The sequence below is a fragment of the Dipodomys ordii genome, unplaced genomic scaffold, assembly GCF_000151885.1.
Source record: "Dipodomys ordii isolate 6190 unplaced genomic scaffold, Dord_2.0 Scaffold109, whole genome shotgun sequence".
NCBI classification, from domain to species: Eukaryota; Metazoa; Chordata; class Mammalia; order Rodentia; family Heteromyidae; genus Dipodomys; species Dipodomys ordii.
In genome coordinates, this window is record NW_012267325.1 from 315,057 (window position 1) to 329,285 (window position 14,229).

Consider the following 14,229-nt stretch of genomic DNA (forward strand, 5'->3'; position numbering starts at 1 on the left):
AGAGTCTTGATTTGTAGCTGGCTTTGAAGCTGAGATCCTCCTGCCCTGCCTCCACACTGCTGTCATTACAGGGAAAACTGCCATACCCAGCTGATTGGAGATTTCTTTTCGTTAAATTTTCCACTTCAGTCCTTAGACTAATCTTGTTTCTGTTGCCCTTCCGTGGCTCTGTCAGTAAGTAGTCTTCTCTTGAATGCGTGCTTCTTCGGATAAGATGTCCCAACATTCAAGACATGTTAGGAAAACACTGAAAGAAGATTATGACTTGAGATGGCTTGGGGAAAAAAAACCACAATAACATCAAGAGGGTAGATTTCACTACAACAAACTCACAGCAAACTTTGTCTATCTAAGACCTGGAAACTGCACAGCTTAAGTACCCAAGCAGCCCTGATCAATATGTACTGAGGATGTACAGCTCCCTTCACATAAACCATAGAGGACTTCATCACTAATATTTAAGTGCCATTGTGTGCATAAATTTCATTTGACCAGGAACCATGGCCAGACTTTACTTTGCATTAGGAGGCTTAGCATGCAAGATGTCATGTAGTCACCAATAGTATTGCATTGGCACAACAGGACAACAGATTGAGAGAACATGCAACATTTAAAACATTCATATATATATATACATATATATATACATACATATACATATATAACTTTACAGCATAAATATCATTACATTGGCCACAGTTTATATATTTGCGTTTAAAGTATCAGCTAGGCACTGTCTCACATTTAGAATCCGAGTTAATCAGGAAGCTGAGATTTGAAAATCAAGGTTTGAAGCCAGCTGCAGCTCACAAATCACAAAACTCTTCGAATTAACCAGTGAAAAGCTGGGAGTAGAGACATGGTTCAGTTAGTAGAACGCCACCAATGAGCAAAAAAGCCAAACAAGATAGAGAGTGAACGCTCTAGTACTGACAGGGTACATACGTGGTACTTTTATTGATAACACTACACTTTTTCATCGCTTGCATCACTTCAAGTTAAAGCCAATATTCTTCCTACCTCCCCAAGGAAGGAAGAGGAAGGCAAATTAAAAGTAAAAGAAGTTTCAGGTTTTCAAAATATAATGGATCCGTTGAAATGCTTCCCACGACAAAGAACTAATATTTCAACTAGATTGATGCCCGAGAAGTGTCGAGGACTCTTAGTTCTGATGAGTCATGTGGATTTTTTTTGTCAGTTGTGGGACTTGAACTCAGGGCCTGGGTAATCCCTCAGCTTTTTGTGTTCAGGACTAGAGCTCTTTCACTTTGAGCCACAGTTCCACTTCCAGTTTTCTGGTGGTTAATTGGAGGTAGGAGTCTCACAGACTTTCCTTCCCGAGGCTGGCTTTGAAATGTGATCCTCAGATCTCAGCCTCCTGAGTAGCTAGGATTACAGGTATGAGCCACCAGTGCCCAGTGAGTCCTATGGATTAGATAGGCCCTGCAGTATTAGTAGCAGCTGCAGTTGAAATCTCAAACTAGGAAACCCAGTGCTACTTCCCTGGGGCATTTGTTGGGAAAGGTGTTGTCTCCCTCAGAAGAGTGTCCACAACACAGCTGTCATGGGCAAGGTGTGTAGAAGGATGAGAAAAGATGAGAAGAAACCCAAGATCATTAACGTCTGGAGTATGAGTTTGCTTGGCCTGTATTCTCCACATGCCACTCTGCCCTGGCTGCTGAGAGATTCAGAGGCAGGAGCCAGGCCCTGGTAGCTCACCCCTATCATCCTAGCTACTCAGGAAGCTGAGATCTGAGGATCCCAGGTCAAAGCCAGCTGAGGCAGGAAAAGTCCATGGGATTCTTATCCCGTTAACCACCAAGAAACCAGAAGCAGAGCCATGGCTCAAGCAATAGAGCACTAGCAAGTAAAAGCTCAGGGACAGCACCCAGGTTCTGAGTTCAAGATCCAGGATGGCTGTGTACATGCATGCATGTACGCGCGCGCGCACACGGAAGGAAAGAAGGAAGGAAGGAAGGAAGGAAGGAGGGAGGGAGGGAGGGAGGGAGGGAGGAAAAGAGGAGGAGAGAAATGAGACAAAAGAAAATGAAATTCAAGGGTGGAGAACAAAGCAGCCAAGTTTGTTTTTCCAAAGAGGAGTGAAGGTGGGGGCGGGTCCTCTGTTAAAAACAGCCCGGACAGCTGGGTCCCTGTGTCTTGGAAAGCTAAGGGCTTTTCCGTGTTTCGAACAGGGCTGTTTAGTCTGGGTGCTGGGGCTTCATATATCAGTTTTTGGCTCTAGTGTCATTGAGACAGTTCTAATTTCCAATTATTTCATTGGCATCTGTATTTGCCCAGGTTGGAAGAAAGTACTAAATGAAGTCCCTGCAGGATCACTTAAAAGATTGTCTTTCTTCATTCATGTACTTTAATGGTATTGCCAGAGCTGCTTAAAAAAAAAAAAGGAAAAAAGAAAAAAAAAACACCTAAGACTGCACTTAATAAATACCACCTGTGTTCCCATTGCTTTTTCAGAAGTGGCAGTGCATTGAGGACACATCTGGCAAGCTTCGGATCCACAAGTGCAAAGGACCCAGCGACCTGCTCCCCGTCCGCCAGAGCACGCGCACCATCTACTCCCGAGGCTTCCAGGGCAAAGACAGAGAGGAGTGCAGTTGTCGCGAGAATGGCTATCGCGCCAGCCGCAGCCAGAGGAAGAGTCAGAGGCAGTTCCTGAGAAGCCAGGCCTCTCCCAGTAAGCCTTCACCTTGTGACCCTGTTCAGTGGCCAGCCAAGGCCTCAAGGACATAAAAGCTTGCTTCTTCCACAGATAGCATCAGTGTGTGGTTTTCAGACTAGAAGCAAATCAATGTTCTAAATGAGAAGGCTAATATTAATTGGAAGTTTTGCACTGTAAATAGTTTCATTGAAACATAAAAATAGAAATATATTTAGTTAAGAACTAGATGCAAAACATATGCACATGCAACAGCCGTGGAATGGCTCCCAAAGGGAAAGGGGCATAGTTTAGGTCCATTTTATTTTACCTTGGAGTTTATTAATGCCCTGCTTTATCTGCCTTAAACTGTTCATTAAAAAAAAAAATCAATCCAGTGTATCATTATGTGTGCAGTTAAGACAAAAAGGATAAGAAACCTTTAAAAAGATATGTTTAATCCATTTTAGAACACTATATATATATATATATATATATCATTTTGTCATATCGTTGGACTTATTAATTGGCAGTGTCAAACTAGCCCAATTTAATATGAACTTCACTGTCTGGTATTTCCTTCAGAAAAGCTATCCGGCAGGGGGGACCATCAATCCAGATGTGTTATATGTATAATCTGATTTGTTGAATGGTAACTCCTTTGTACTACTACTTAAAGATAATAAAAATAGAATTTTAAAAATAAATTAAAATATAGAAGAAGGAAAAAAAACTCAACTCTCAGGCAGCTTTGAAATACCTGATTATGTAAATAAAGAGCCCACAGAATGACACCTTCCACTGAAGAGTGAGGCTCTAGTGCCATCTAGTGGACTAATGGGAAAGTGGCTCAACTCCATCACGGTTGTTTGCTGTAGTCACTTGGAAATAAGTGTCTTGGACAGTTGTGTCCAGATTTTGGGGGGGTGGAGGGTGGACTCATACCAGACAATAATGGGAATATTTAATCGTGGCATTGGTATCGTACGCCTGTAATTCTTTCTAGTTAAGAAGGTAAGATGTGAGGATTGGGGTAGATAAATCCATGACATTCATCTCCCTAACCAGTAAAGTCAGAAGTGGAGCTCTGGCTCAAGTGGTAGAGTACTAACCTTGAGAGGAAAAGAAAAAAATTAGAGCATGAGGTTCTGAGTCCCAGTACCAGCTCACACACATCCAAGCAGGCATTTTTGTGGAATCAAAACAGGCTTTAGGATCATGAATCTTTAGTATTTCACCCAAAATTGAGTGCATTCTCTGTGTAGATGCACATTTTTCTCAAAGTCAATCATTTCAATGAGTTCTTAAAAGAACCCATAACCTGAAAAACTAAGAACCATTGACTTAGATATTGTTCCTTCCTGGAAAAATAAGCCCAGTTTAAATTATTCAGACAAGAATATCCAATGTAAAACCAACAAAGGACGAGGTCCTCTGACATAGTCCTTGGACAAAAGTAAATTACAAAAATGCAGCGTAGAAGTAGGAGGCTTCCTCTTCCCTTCCAGAAAGTTAGGCCTCACTGCCCAAGCATTGACCATAAAACACATGAATATGTCAATGTTGGGCACAAGCAGGAATCCTGGGGAGCTTTTTTTCAAATGGTGGAATCTAGGATAGTAGAGAGCAAGATGCCACATTGAACTCTGGGAAATCCTCAGTCACTTGCTGTCATGGAGGCCACTCACCATCAGGAAATGGCAGAGTTGTGAAGAACTGTCTCAAAGCCCAGCCTTTGTTCCCTCTTCTTCCTGTTTCCAAAGCAGGTGGGTAGCTAAGGCCAGATGCCTGAGCCTCCACAGACTAAATGTGTCTGCTAACCAGGGGCCCAGTGTTGCCCTGTGAGGGTCTCCTTTAGGACCTGATAATTATTTGACAAATGTTCCGGGGTCCAAAGAACACCACCCTCCATCTGCCAGCTATAAAAAAAAAGTCACTTGATGATGAGCGGGCCCAATTGTAGTTCCTGTATTTCTGCAAAATGTACGGAACATTTAAAGGTTTGGTTTTCTCATTCATCAAATGAGAATGATGACATCGATTTCATGAGCCTACCAGGACAATCCAGTATATTTTTATGTAAGGATTTATTATAATCATACCTTTTAAGAGGATAGATATGAGATAATACTTGGTATAGAAGACAGCAACAACTCAGTGAAGAAAAGTTATTATGAATACTGTAATTAGGAATATAATTTTATCCAAATTACCATAGATAAACACAGAAGTCCCAGCATGGAAAGAAAGGGTCTTAGAGATTACCAAGACTGCCCCTCCCCCAACTTGAGGGATGAAGGGCCTGAGGCCCAGAGAAGCATGAAATCCGTCCCCCTTCTGTGGGCTGGCACAGCCAGATGAAGCCCATGGCTCCTCATCCCGGCTCCTCTAGACACCATGGCTGTCCAGAGAGCTGCAGTGACCACAGCTGTGCAGCTTGCTCCGCCTGTGTCTCTCCTTGCGGGGACAGGTGATCAGTGTCTTCACTCCTCACCCACACAAACCCATCTTCCTCTGTTTCCAGAATATAAGCCCAGATTTGTCCATACCCGGCAGACTCGTTCCTTGTCTGTGGAATTTGAAGGCGAAATCTATGACATAAATCTGGAAGAAGAAGAATTGCAAGTGCTGCAGCCAAGGAGCCTTGCCAAACGCCATGATGAAGGCCAAAGTGGGCTGGGCAGCCGCCAGGCTGCCAGCGGTGGCAATGAGGGCGAGATGCTGGCAGACAGCAGCAATGCAGTGGGCCCACCCACCACTGTCCACGTGACACACAAGTAAGTGCACTAGGGTGGACATAGACATTGTCCCCGGTCCCCTGTGATTTCCGTTCTGCACTTTACAAAGAAGTGGCAGCTCTGGGTGGGGCTGGCCTACATAACCACCGGTGGTAAGGACGTGTGCTTCCAGTTCAATTTCATATTAAGGCTAATCAGCTGGGAATCCAGCCAGAGTCATTCTGTCACGTCTTGATTTAGCAGGCTTGGAGTTCCTGCCACTAAATAATTACCTTTGTAGGCGTCTAGGAGCATATGGAAACAGTTACGGGGACGGGTGGGGGCTCTTCCACGCTGCGTGGTCTGATCACTTACAGCACTGTGTCATCATGATCTCAGAAATGAAACACAGCCCCAGAGAGGACTGTGGGTCCTGAAGGAGAGTTTAGAAAAGCAGCATAGGGAAGGAAGGTATGGAAGATACAGAAAAGCCTAGGTGTCCCAGATTACGGAGGTCGGAAAGGACCTTGCGAGGCACATAGGGAAGGGAAGGGCCTCTGCCACACCTGTAATGCTTCTTGATTCTTTGGCTTCTCCTCAAATGCAGGCACTGGTGGCTCATGCCTTTAATCCTAGCTACACAGGAGGCTGAGATCTGAGGATCCTGGTTTCAAACCAGCCCAGACAGGAAAGTCTATGAGATTCTCATCTCTAACCACCAAAAATCCAGAAGTGGAGCTGTGGCACTAGTGGTAGAAAGAAGGAAAGAAAGAAAAAGGGGGGGGGAGAGGATGAAAGAAAAAGAGAGAAAACCCTTTTGAATTTATTGGTAGGATTTCTTTTCTCCCTAATTTCATTATTTTGGAGGCCTGGAGCATGTAATAAGCTCACCCAGGACATTTATTGCTGGTCTGATCTCCGGGCATTTATCATTGTGAGTTATAAACTAAGAGATTGACACTAGTATTTGTTTCTCTATCATCATGGGTTGAGCCATAGCCATTCATTCACCTTCTTTCAGGGGCTCTGCTCAAGGCTGGCACTGCACCGCTTCCTGTCTCAGCACTTAATGCAGAGCTGGTGTCCTGTGGTGCAGACCAGTGGTAGAGCACTTGCCGAGCGCAAGAGGCCCAAGGCGAAGACTTACACACATGTGTGCATGCACACATGCGCGCACACACACACATGCACGCACGTGCGCAACACACGCATACACACACACACGTGCACACGCTCACACACACACATGCACGCACGCGCACGCACACACACACGAATAATAATAATTTTTTCAAAATGATTAGTGGCGTACATAAGACAAGCTGTTTTGAACAAAATGCCTGAAATGAATGCATTTCTTCTCATTGTATTATTTCTTCAGATAAGCCATTTGCATTGTGACTATGGAAAAAAAATCTTTTTTTCTCTCTATATGTATACTTTAACAATGGGCTTGGGAGTGGAACATGTTCATGGTGACATTCTGTTTTGTTTTATTTTTTGTGCTACTCAAGGTTGAACTTGGGGCCTCATGCTTGCTAGACAGCACGCTATCACTTAAGTATCACACACACACACATACTCACACACACACTCACACACACACCTTTTTGGTTTTGTTAAGCTATTTTATACATCCAACTTCCCACTTATGTTCAGTCTCCTATTTATGCTTTCCAAAGAGCTGAGATGATAGATGAGAGTTATCACTTGAAATGGAGTCTTTTTTGCCCTAGTTGACCTCAAATCTTGATTCTCCTGACCTCTGCCTTCTGAGCAGCTGGGCCTACCGGCATGAGCCACTGTCTCCAGCTTGAGAGCATGCATAGGAAAAGCTGCCTTGTAAGAAAATCTTACTGATGATCTTAGTCTTAGACTTGTGTCAACATCTTTTACCAGGACACACTCTCATTGTCCTTTGTCTATTCCAAACTCACTCTATATCTACAGTAAGATTTTTGAGGCTGCTAACTTCATTGCAAACTCCACGTTTTAAAAAAATATATTGGAATGTCAACCTGTTTATTCTGTGTATGTTTTGCAGGTGCTTTATTCTCCCAAATGATACAATCCATTGTGAGAGAGAACTGTATCAATCAGCCAGAGCCTGGAAAGACCACAAGGCATACATTGACAAAGAGGTCAGCATCGGGGCTGAGAGCATGACATGGGCGGAGCACTCACCTTACATGCGCAGCCTGGGTTCCACCCACAGCAGTGCAAACAAATAGTGATGTCAGCACAGACAGGAGTTATCTTCCATGTCCTGGTTGCTTGCCAGCCCTACTGTGGCCAGGGACATACTGTATATATGCATCACCATTCTCCTTATTACATAAAAAAGAGGAAATCAAAGTATTTATCTTTCTCCCCAGTGATTCAGTGGTAGCCCTGCTGCATACAGACTCAAAGATCAAAGTGAGTCAATGATCACTTGCAACCTCTTGAAGAAAATGACAGTTAGAAAGGCATCTGTGAGTGTTTATCTGTGTCACACCAGGTTGGGAGAGAGAGAGAGAGAGAAAGAGAGAGAGGTATTCTGTGCCCAGTTTGTTTCCAAATTAATTTATCAGCTTCCATAGTTACAATTGAAGAGCACAGCAAACAATACAAAGCAAGTTACTTGGCAAAAGCAACCCCTCCCTTTCGATGTTCACTGTTGGAGTGTGTGTTTTCCAGATCGAAGCTCTGCAGGATAAGATTAAGAATCTGAGGGAGGTTAGAGGACACCTGAAGAGAAGAAAGCCCGAGGAATGCAGCTGTGCCAAGCAGAGGTGACCGTGTGGCTGGGGTCCTCTTCCGCAGGCAGTGTTACCCAAGCTGGGGGGACACGACCAGTTCGTTAACAAACACAGAGCCATCTATGTACAAAATGTACAAAATAGTCACTTGGTTTGTTTCAACTGCATGCTCACTCCTGTGCTACACTGGCCTCATTCATGTGAGCCACAGAACTTCAGCAAGCTAAAGAATCCATCTCCCCAAGCTGAAATAGGGTCCCTTGAGTAACTGGCTGCCCTCTAGGTTGCTTTCTTTTTATGAAACGCACTTTGTGCTCAAAGGCAAGGTCATAATGACTCACTTTATAATCTTCTGGCCTGCAGCTATTACAATAAAGAGAAAGGTGTCAAACGGCAAGAGAAATTAAAGACCCATCTTCACCCATTCAAGTAAGTAACTCCTATCTGTCCACCTTTGCTGGTTGTCAAGGGCTGGTCCTTGTCCTCTGTGAGGCTGAGGGAATCCCTGTGCTGCAAGTGGTGATGCTCTGGAAGAGGCAGATCTGTCTGTCCCGAGGGCTTGTAGCTGAGCAAGTGGACAGCGCAGTCAGGTACTCTACTCAGGAGGATGAGATGTGGAGGACCACAATTTGGTGGGTTTTGTTTTTAGGTTTTGTCAGTCATGGGGCTTGAACTCTGGGCCTTGATACTGTCCTTGAGCTCTTCAGCTTAAGGTGAGCGCTCTACCCCTTGAACCACAGCGACACTTCTGGTTCTCTGGTGGTTTACTGGAGATAAGAGTCTCACGGACTCTTTCGTCCAGGGTGCCTTTGAACTGAGATCCTCAGATCTCAGCCTCCTGAGTAGCTAGGATTACAGGTGTGAGCCACCAGTGCCCAGCTAGGACCAGAGTTTCAAGTCCGTCTGGGCAGAGAAGTCCACAAGACTATTTCCTTAATTAGCAAAAGGCCAGGCTAGAAACATGGCTCAAGTGATAAAGCCCAGCTCTAAGCAATGAAACTGGGCTACAGCATAAGGTCTTGAGTTCAAGTACTAGAACTAGCATAGGTAGGGAGGAAGGGAGGGAAGTAGGAAGAGAGGGAGGGAGGAAGAAAGGAAAGAAGGAAGAGAAGGAGGGAGGGAGGAAGGAAGATATAGAAAACCAACACTTCCCACAAGGAACTCTATGATGCTACGTTGCTTCTGGAATCTTTGACAGAGAGCCACACAGATTCCACTCTAGTTCTGCCTGCACATTGTACCTCCCATGTTGAGAATACCTTCTGTCAAGAGCAACTGAGTCAGAGACAGGTGATTAGGATTAGGAGCGCAGTAGAGCCGCCTGAAATGGTGCTGTATTCTGACCTTACAAGGAAACACGCAGATACTTCAAACAATAGCAAAATTTACCTGTATAAGTGATTTGCTCTTTGAACCTCAACAAAAGCCTTATGACAAGAATTTTTTAAATCAGCTTTCCAAACCAATTTTGTAGAGTTTACCGAATGATCTTTTTGGAAGTCTTTTATTCCAGCCATCCGCTCTGATCAACCGTTAACCCTATGGCATTGAACCACCCCCAAATTATGCCATCTGTCTAAAGAGTGTGGTTAACGGGGTCCACTGGTGCATGCATGAGACGTTTGGGCCCTTCGGTGCTTGCACATAAATGAGGGGAAGGATGTTGATCCTGTTAGGTTTAGAAGGTTCTGACATAGTTCTAACTCCACCGTGCTCACTCTGTGTGGAGGCCCTCTGCGAAGTGAAGCTCTTCTGCTTCCGTGTATCATTTACCGTGAATCGACATGACTGTGCTAGGCTTCTAACAACAGTCCCGTCTGTCATGAGAAAGGACCTTGGGTCACCCTTTCTCTTGGGACAGGGAGGCTGCTCAAGAAGTGGACAGCAAACTGCAACTTTTCAAGGAGACGCGAAGGAGGAAGAAAGAGAGGAAGGAGAAGAGACGCCAGAGGAAAGGGGAAGAATGCAGCCTGCCGGGCCTCACCTGCTTCACGCATGACAACAACCACTGGCAGACGGCCCCCTTCTGGAACCGTGAGTGGCTCATTGCACACGCTCTTTCCTGCCACCAGGACAGAGCACATGACTCCTTAGTTCAGGTCTTTAGCCCCAGCAAACAGACATCTAAGCAGATGGAGGAGGCAGGTGTCCTATAAAGATCTATACTGCAAAAATAATGGCTTTCTTCATTAGAAAAAAATGTTTGGTATTGGGCTGGGAAGGAGGCTCCGTGGTAGAGTGCTTGCCTCACATGCATGAGTCCCTGGGTTCGATTCCTCAGCACCACATAAGCAGAAAAAGCCAGAAGTGGCGCTGTGGCTCAAGTGGTAAAGCGCTAGCCTTGAGCTGAAAAGCTGAAGGACCAGCACTCAGGCTGAGTTCAGGTCCCATGACCCCGGGGTCGGGGGGAGGGCGGGGCGGGGGCGGGGGTAGGTGGAAGCGGAGAGTTTAGTATTGTATATTAAAATGAAATGTGTCAGATGGTCAACAAACAGGAAGGGTTTCTTCCTGGCAACTGCCTAATTTTACCCCAACTAGATTTCTGTCTTAGCTTTACTCTGCATAGTGTAAGTGTAATCAAAGAAAGTAAAAGACTGGGAAAGGCTTCTTGAATGCAGAATCTATACCCTCTGCAGGTTTACCCTGCCTCAGTGCTAGCAGGGTGCAAGAAGTATTACCTCACATTTGTTGAGCTGTTGAGGATACAGAATAATGATGCACTTTTTTTTTTTTTGGTCCGGTCGTGAAGCCTGAACTCTGGGCCTGGGCACTGTCCCACTTGAGCCACAGAGCCACTTCCGGCTTTTTTCTTTTTGCTTATGTGGTGCTGAGGAATCGAACCCAGGGCCTCGAGCATGCAAGGCAAGCGCTCTACCACTGAGCCACCTTCCCAGCCCTAATGATGCACTTTTTAAAACGAGTGCTTTTATCATCTTTGGTGGTCTGTGTATAATATTCACGGAGGACATTCAGAAATAATACCTTAGATTCTCATGGTATATCATCCAATTGAAAGCTTACCAGTAGAGCGGATACACACCCAATCTTTCCATTAAGAGGCTCAGTGGAAACCACCCAGGCAGTGGTTCTCAAAGTAGGATTTGGAACTTCAAGGAGTTGTAAAATCCGCAGACCATTCTTAGGAAAATCAAAGGCCAATCCAGGAGGAAGTTTTACCTTACCATTTGGGTGCTTATTTGTGTCTGTGCTTGGGTTTAGGCTAAGTGACTGTTAAGTCATAGCACTCAACTTCTTATAGAGCTCCTGAAATTGAATTTGTAGATCTTTGAGGGATATTGAGATTGCTGGATTTTGTTTCCCTCCATGCTCTGGGCTGAGCACAGGGACACAACAATAAGCATGACCTCTCATTCTCTGCTCTCGTCACATTTACATTCCAGTGGGGGGGTATAAAAAGAAAAAAAATGAAATAAAATAATTGCAACTCATATTCACACAATGAAGGACGAAGTGGTCAAGGTTTAAGGGGATCCTTCTAAAGCAGGTAAAGATCTATTACTATGACCAAACACTTGAGACAATCAACTTGGAAAGAGGAAAGGCTTATTTGTAACTCACAGTTTTGGAGGTTTCAGTCCATGATCAGTGGGCTTTATTGCTTTTGAGCCTGTGGCAAGACAGGGCATCATGGCTGAAGCATGTGGTGGCAGCTGAGAAGCAGGGAGAGAAAGAGGATGTGGAGAGGCCCACCATTCCCTTCAAGAACACACCCCCAGTAACCTAAGATCTCCCCCTCAGCCCCACTTCTTAAAGCAAAAGGAACAAGCTTTTTAATGCCTGAACCTTAGGGGAGATTCTAGATCCAAATTAAAGCAATGGTTCTCTGTGAAATCTAAAAAGTAACGTCGTCCAAGTGTAAAGGAGAGAACAGCATCTCAGTGGAGAGGGTAGCATGAACAGTGGTTCTGAAAATGTGACAGATTTGGTAGGAAGCCCCTTGAAAGATGAAACCTTCAGAACAGGAAGTTACAGTGGCCCCTGCTGGAAGGAGGCCCTTACCCCTTTGTCTGCTCAGACCATCCTGTTCATGACAGCTTCATTTCTTTAGCCTAGCCACTGGCAAACCACCTGTGGTATCTCCCAGACTCCTCTCTTGGTCTCATCCATCCACTGTGGATGAATTTAGAATGATCTCTTGATGCCATCCTGTTTTTTTCTTAGCCTGAAATGCAAAGCCTTCCCATATCCAATAAAGTCCTGCATGTTATAATTTGGTCCTTCTCTAGATTGTTCCCTCGCTCCCACTCCAGCCCTCCAGCCATCTGCTCAGCCGTCTTCCTCTCCCACTGCATGGCCTTTGTCCTCTCTTCCAAGGCTCTGTGCCTCTCAGTCTACTCAGCCTCCATTTCTCTTCTTGGAGACCTTTCCTGTGTCTCACATGAGGAACCCGATTGCAGTTAGCCCTCCAAATCCATTGGTTCTACAATGGTACATTCAAGTAACTGCACATGGAATATATTTAGAAAACAAATGTACTGAATATATTCAAGATCCATGTAACATTTACATTGTTTCTGGTGTTACAAGTCATCGAGCAAAGATTTCCAGTATGCAGGGCGTTGTGCATGGTTCTATACAAATACTACATCATTGTATATGGGGAACTTGAGCGTTTATTGATTTTGGTGTTGTCAGGACTTGCTGAACCCCATCCATGGATACTGAGGCAGAAGTATATACTGTCAGCATTATTTGCAATTAGATATTGTGCTATTGTTTTAATTTTATATTCACATAACCTTTGTTTTCATCACTAGACTACACGTTTCTCATTATAGATAAAACCACATGTATGTGACATTGTACCTCTGACATATTAGGTGAATAAATATGTAAACCAATAAGAAACCAACTCAGGTTGATTTAATAGAACTTTTATTGTCTGCTGCTAGGTGTCACTGTGCTAGTGCCATGAGGAATGGAAGGAGCGGTCTCCTGCTGTCACTTAGTTTTCGGAAGCAGAGGAGAGACTCCATCTCACTTAGATTGATATATATGGTACTTTTGAGGTTGTTATTCTAGAACAATGACTTGCAAAAAAAATTTAATAGCAAGCCACAGTAAAAAAAATTCATTTTAAAAGCAAAGCACCCATGACTCATCCCTATAATCCTAGGTACGCAGGAGGCTGAGATCTGAAGATCACTGTTTGAAGCCAACCTGGGCAGGAAAATCCATGCAACTCTTATCTCCAATTAAACATCCAAAAGCTAGAATTGGAGCTGTGACTCAAGTGATAGGGCACTAGCCTTGAGAAAAAAACTCAGAGATAGTGCCTAGGCCCTGATTGCAAGCCCCAGAATCAGCACATATATGCACACAAAAAGTATGGTCTACATTAAATTATACTTTATTGTGCTACCATTCTAATCTGACCTGTATATTATGAAAAGACACAAAATAAAAATTTAAATTAGAGAGGAAAGTTTATTTAAAAATGTTTTATTTGAAGAGCCGGGCACTGGTGGCTCACGCCTGTAATCCTAACTACTCAGGAGGCTGAGATCTGAGGGTCGCGGTTCAAAGCCAGCCCAGGCAGGAAAGACCATGAGACTCCTAACTCCAATAAACCACCAGAAAACCGGAAGTGGTGCTGTAGCTCAAGTGGTAGAGCGCTCGCCTTGACCTAAGAGCTAAGGGACAGCTGAAGAGCTGAAGGACAGTGCTCAGGCCCAGAGTTCAAGCCCCATGACAGACCAAAAAAAAAATTTATTTGATTCCTTAGAGGGTCCTTAAAAAATGTAGCTCTGATTCATTAGTCTCCATGTCACACTTAAAATGTACTGAGCCAGCTGGGTGCCTGTGTTCATGCCTATAATCCTAGCTACTCATGAGGCTGCCTGGCAAAACAACACAATTTTGAAACTCAATAATAACAATAGGATAATGAGTATATTTCTTATCAAGCATTGTAGCCTCCTCCTTTATTTATCCTTCCCATCCCTTCCCAGCCTCCCCCAACCCCCCACCTAATCCTCCCCCCTCCCCACCAAAGTTGTAAAGTTTGTTTTCGACATGACAACTTGTACTTCTCATTGTTGCAACGGGTCCACCTGTATCCTTATTTAAACGACTTGTTTTTCCCCTTCCCCTC

General features: G+C 44.3%; 1 protein-coding gene across 1 annotated transcript in view; it reads left to right on the plus strand.

Moving 5' to 3' along the window:
- Positions 1–14,229, plus strand: part of Sulf1 (sulfatase 1) — an 83,333-nt gene that overhangs the window by 54,937 nt on the left and 14,167 nt on the right. The window contains exons 10-15 of the mRNA XM_013028463.1: positions 2,476–2,695; positions 5,181–5,433; positions 7,418–7,514; positions 8,053–8,147; positions 8,478–8,543; positions 9,976–10,148. Of these exons, the coding sequence (XP_012883917.1) occupies positions 2,476–2,695; positions 5,181–5,433; positions 7,418–7,514; positions 8,053–8,147; positions 8,478–8,543; positions 9,976–10,148 (904 nt within the window). The remainder of the gene's footprint in view (positions 1–2,475; positions 2,696–5,180; positions 5,434–7,417; positions 7,515–8,052; positions 8,148–8,477; positions 8,544–9,975; positions 10,149–14,229) is intronic.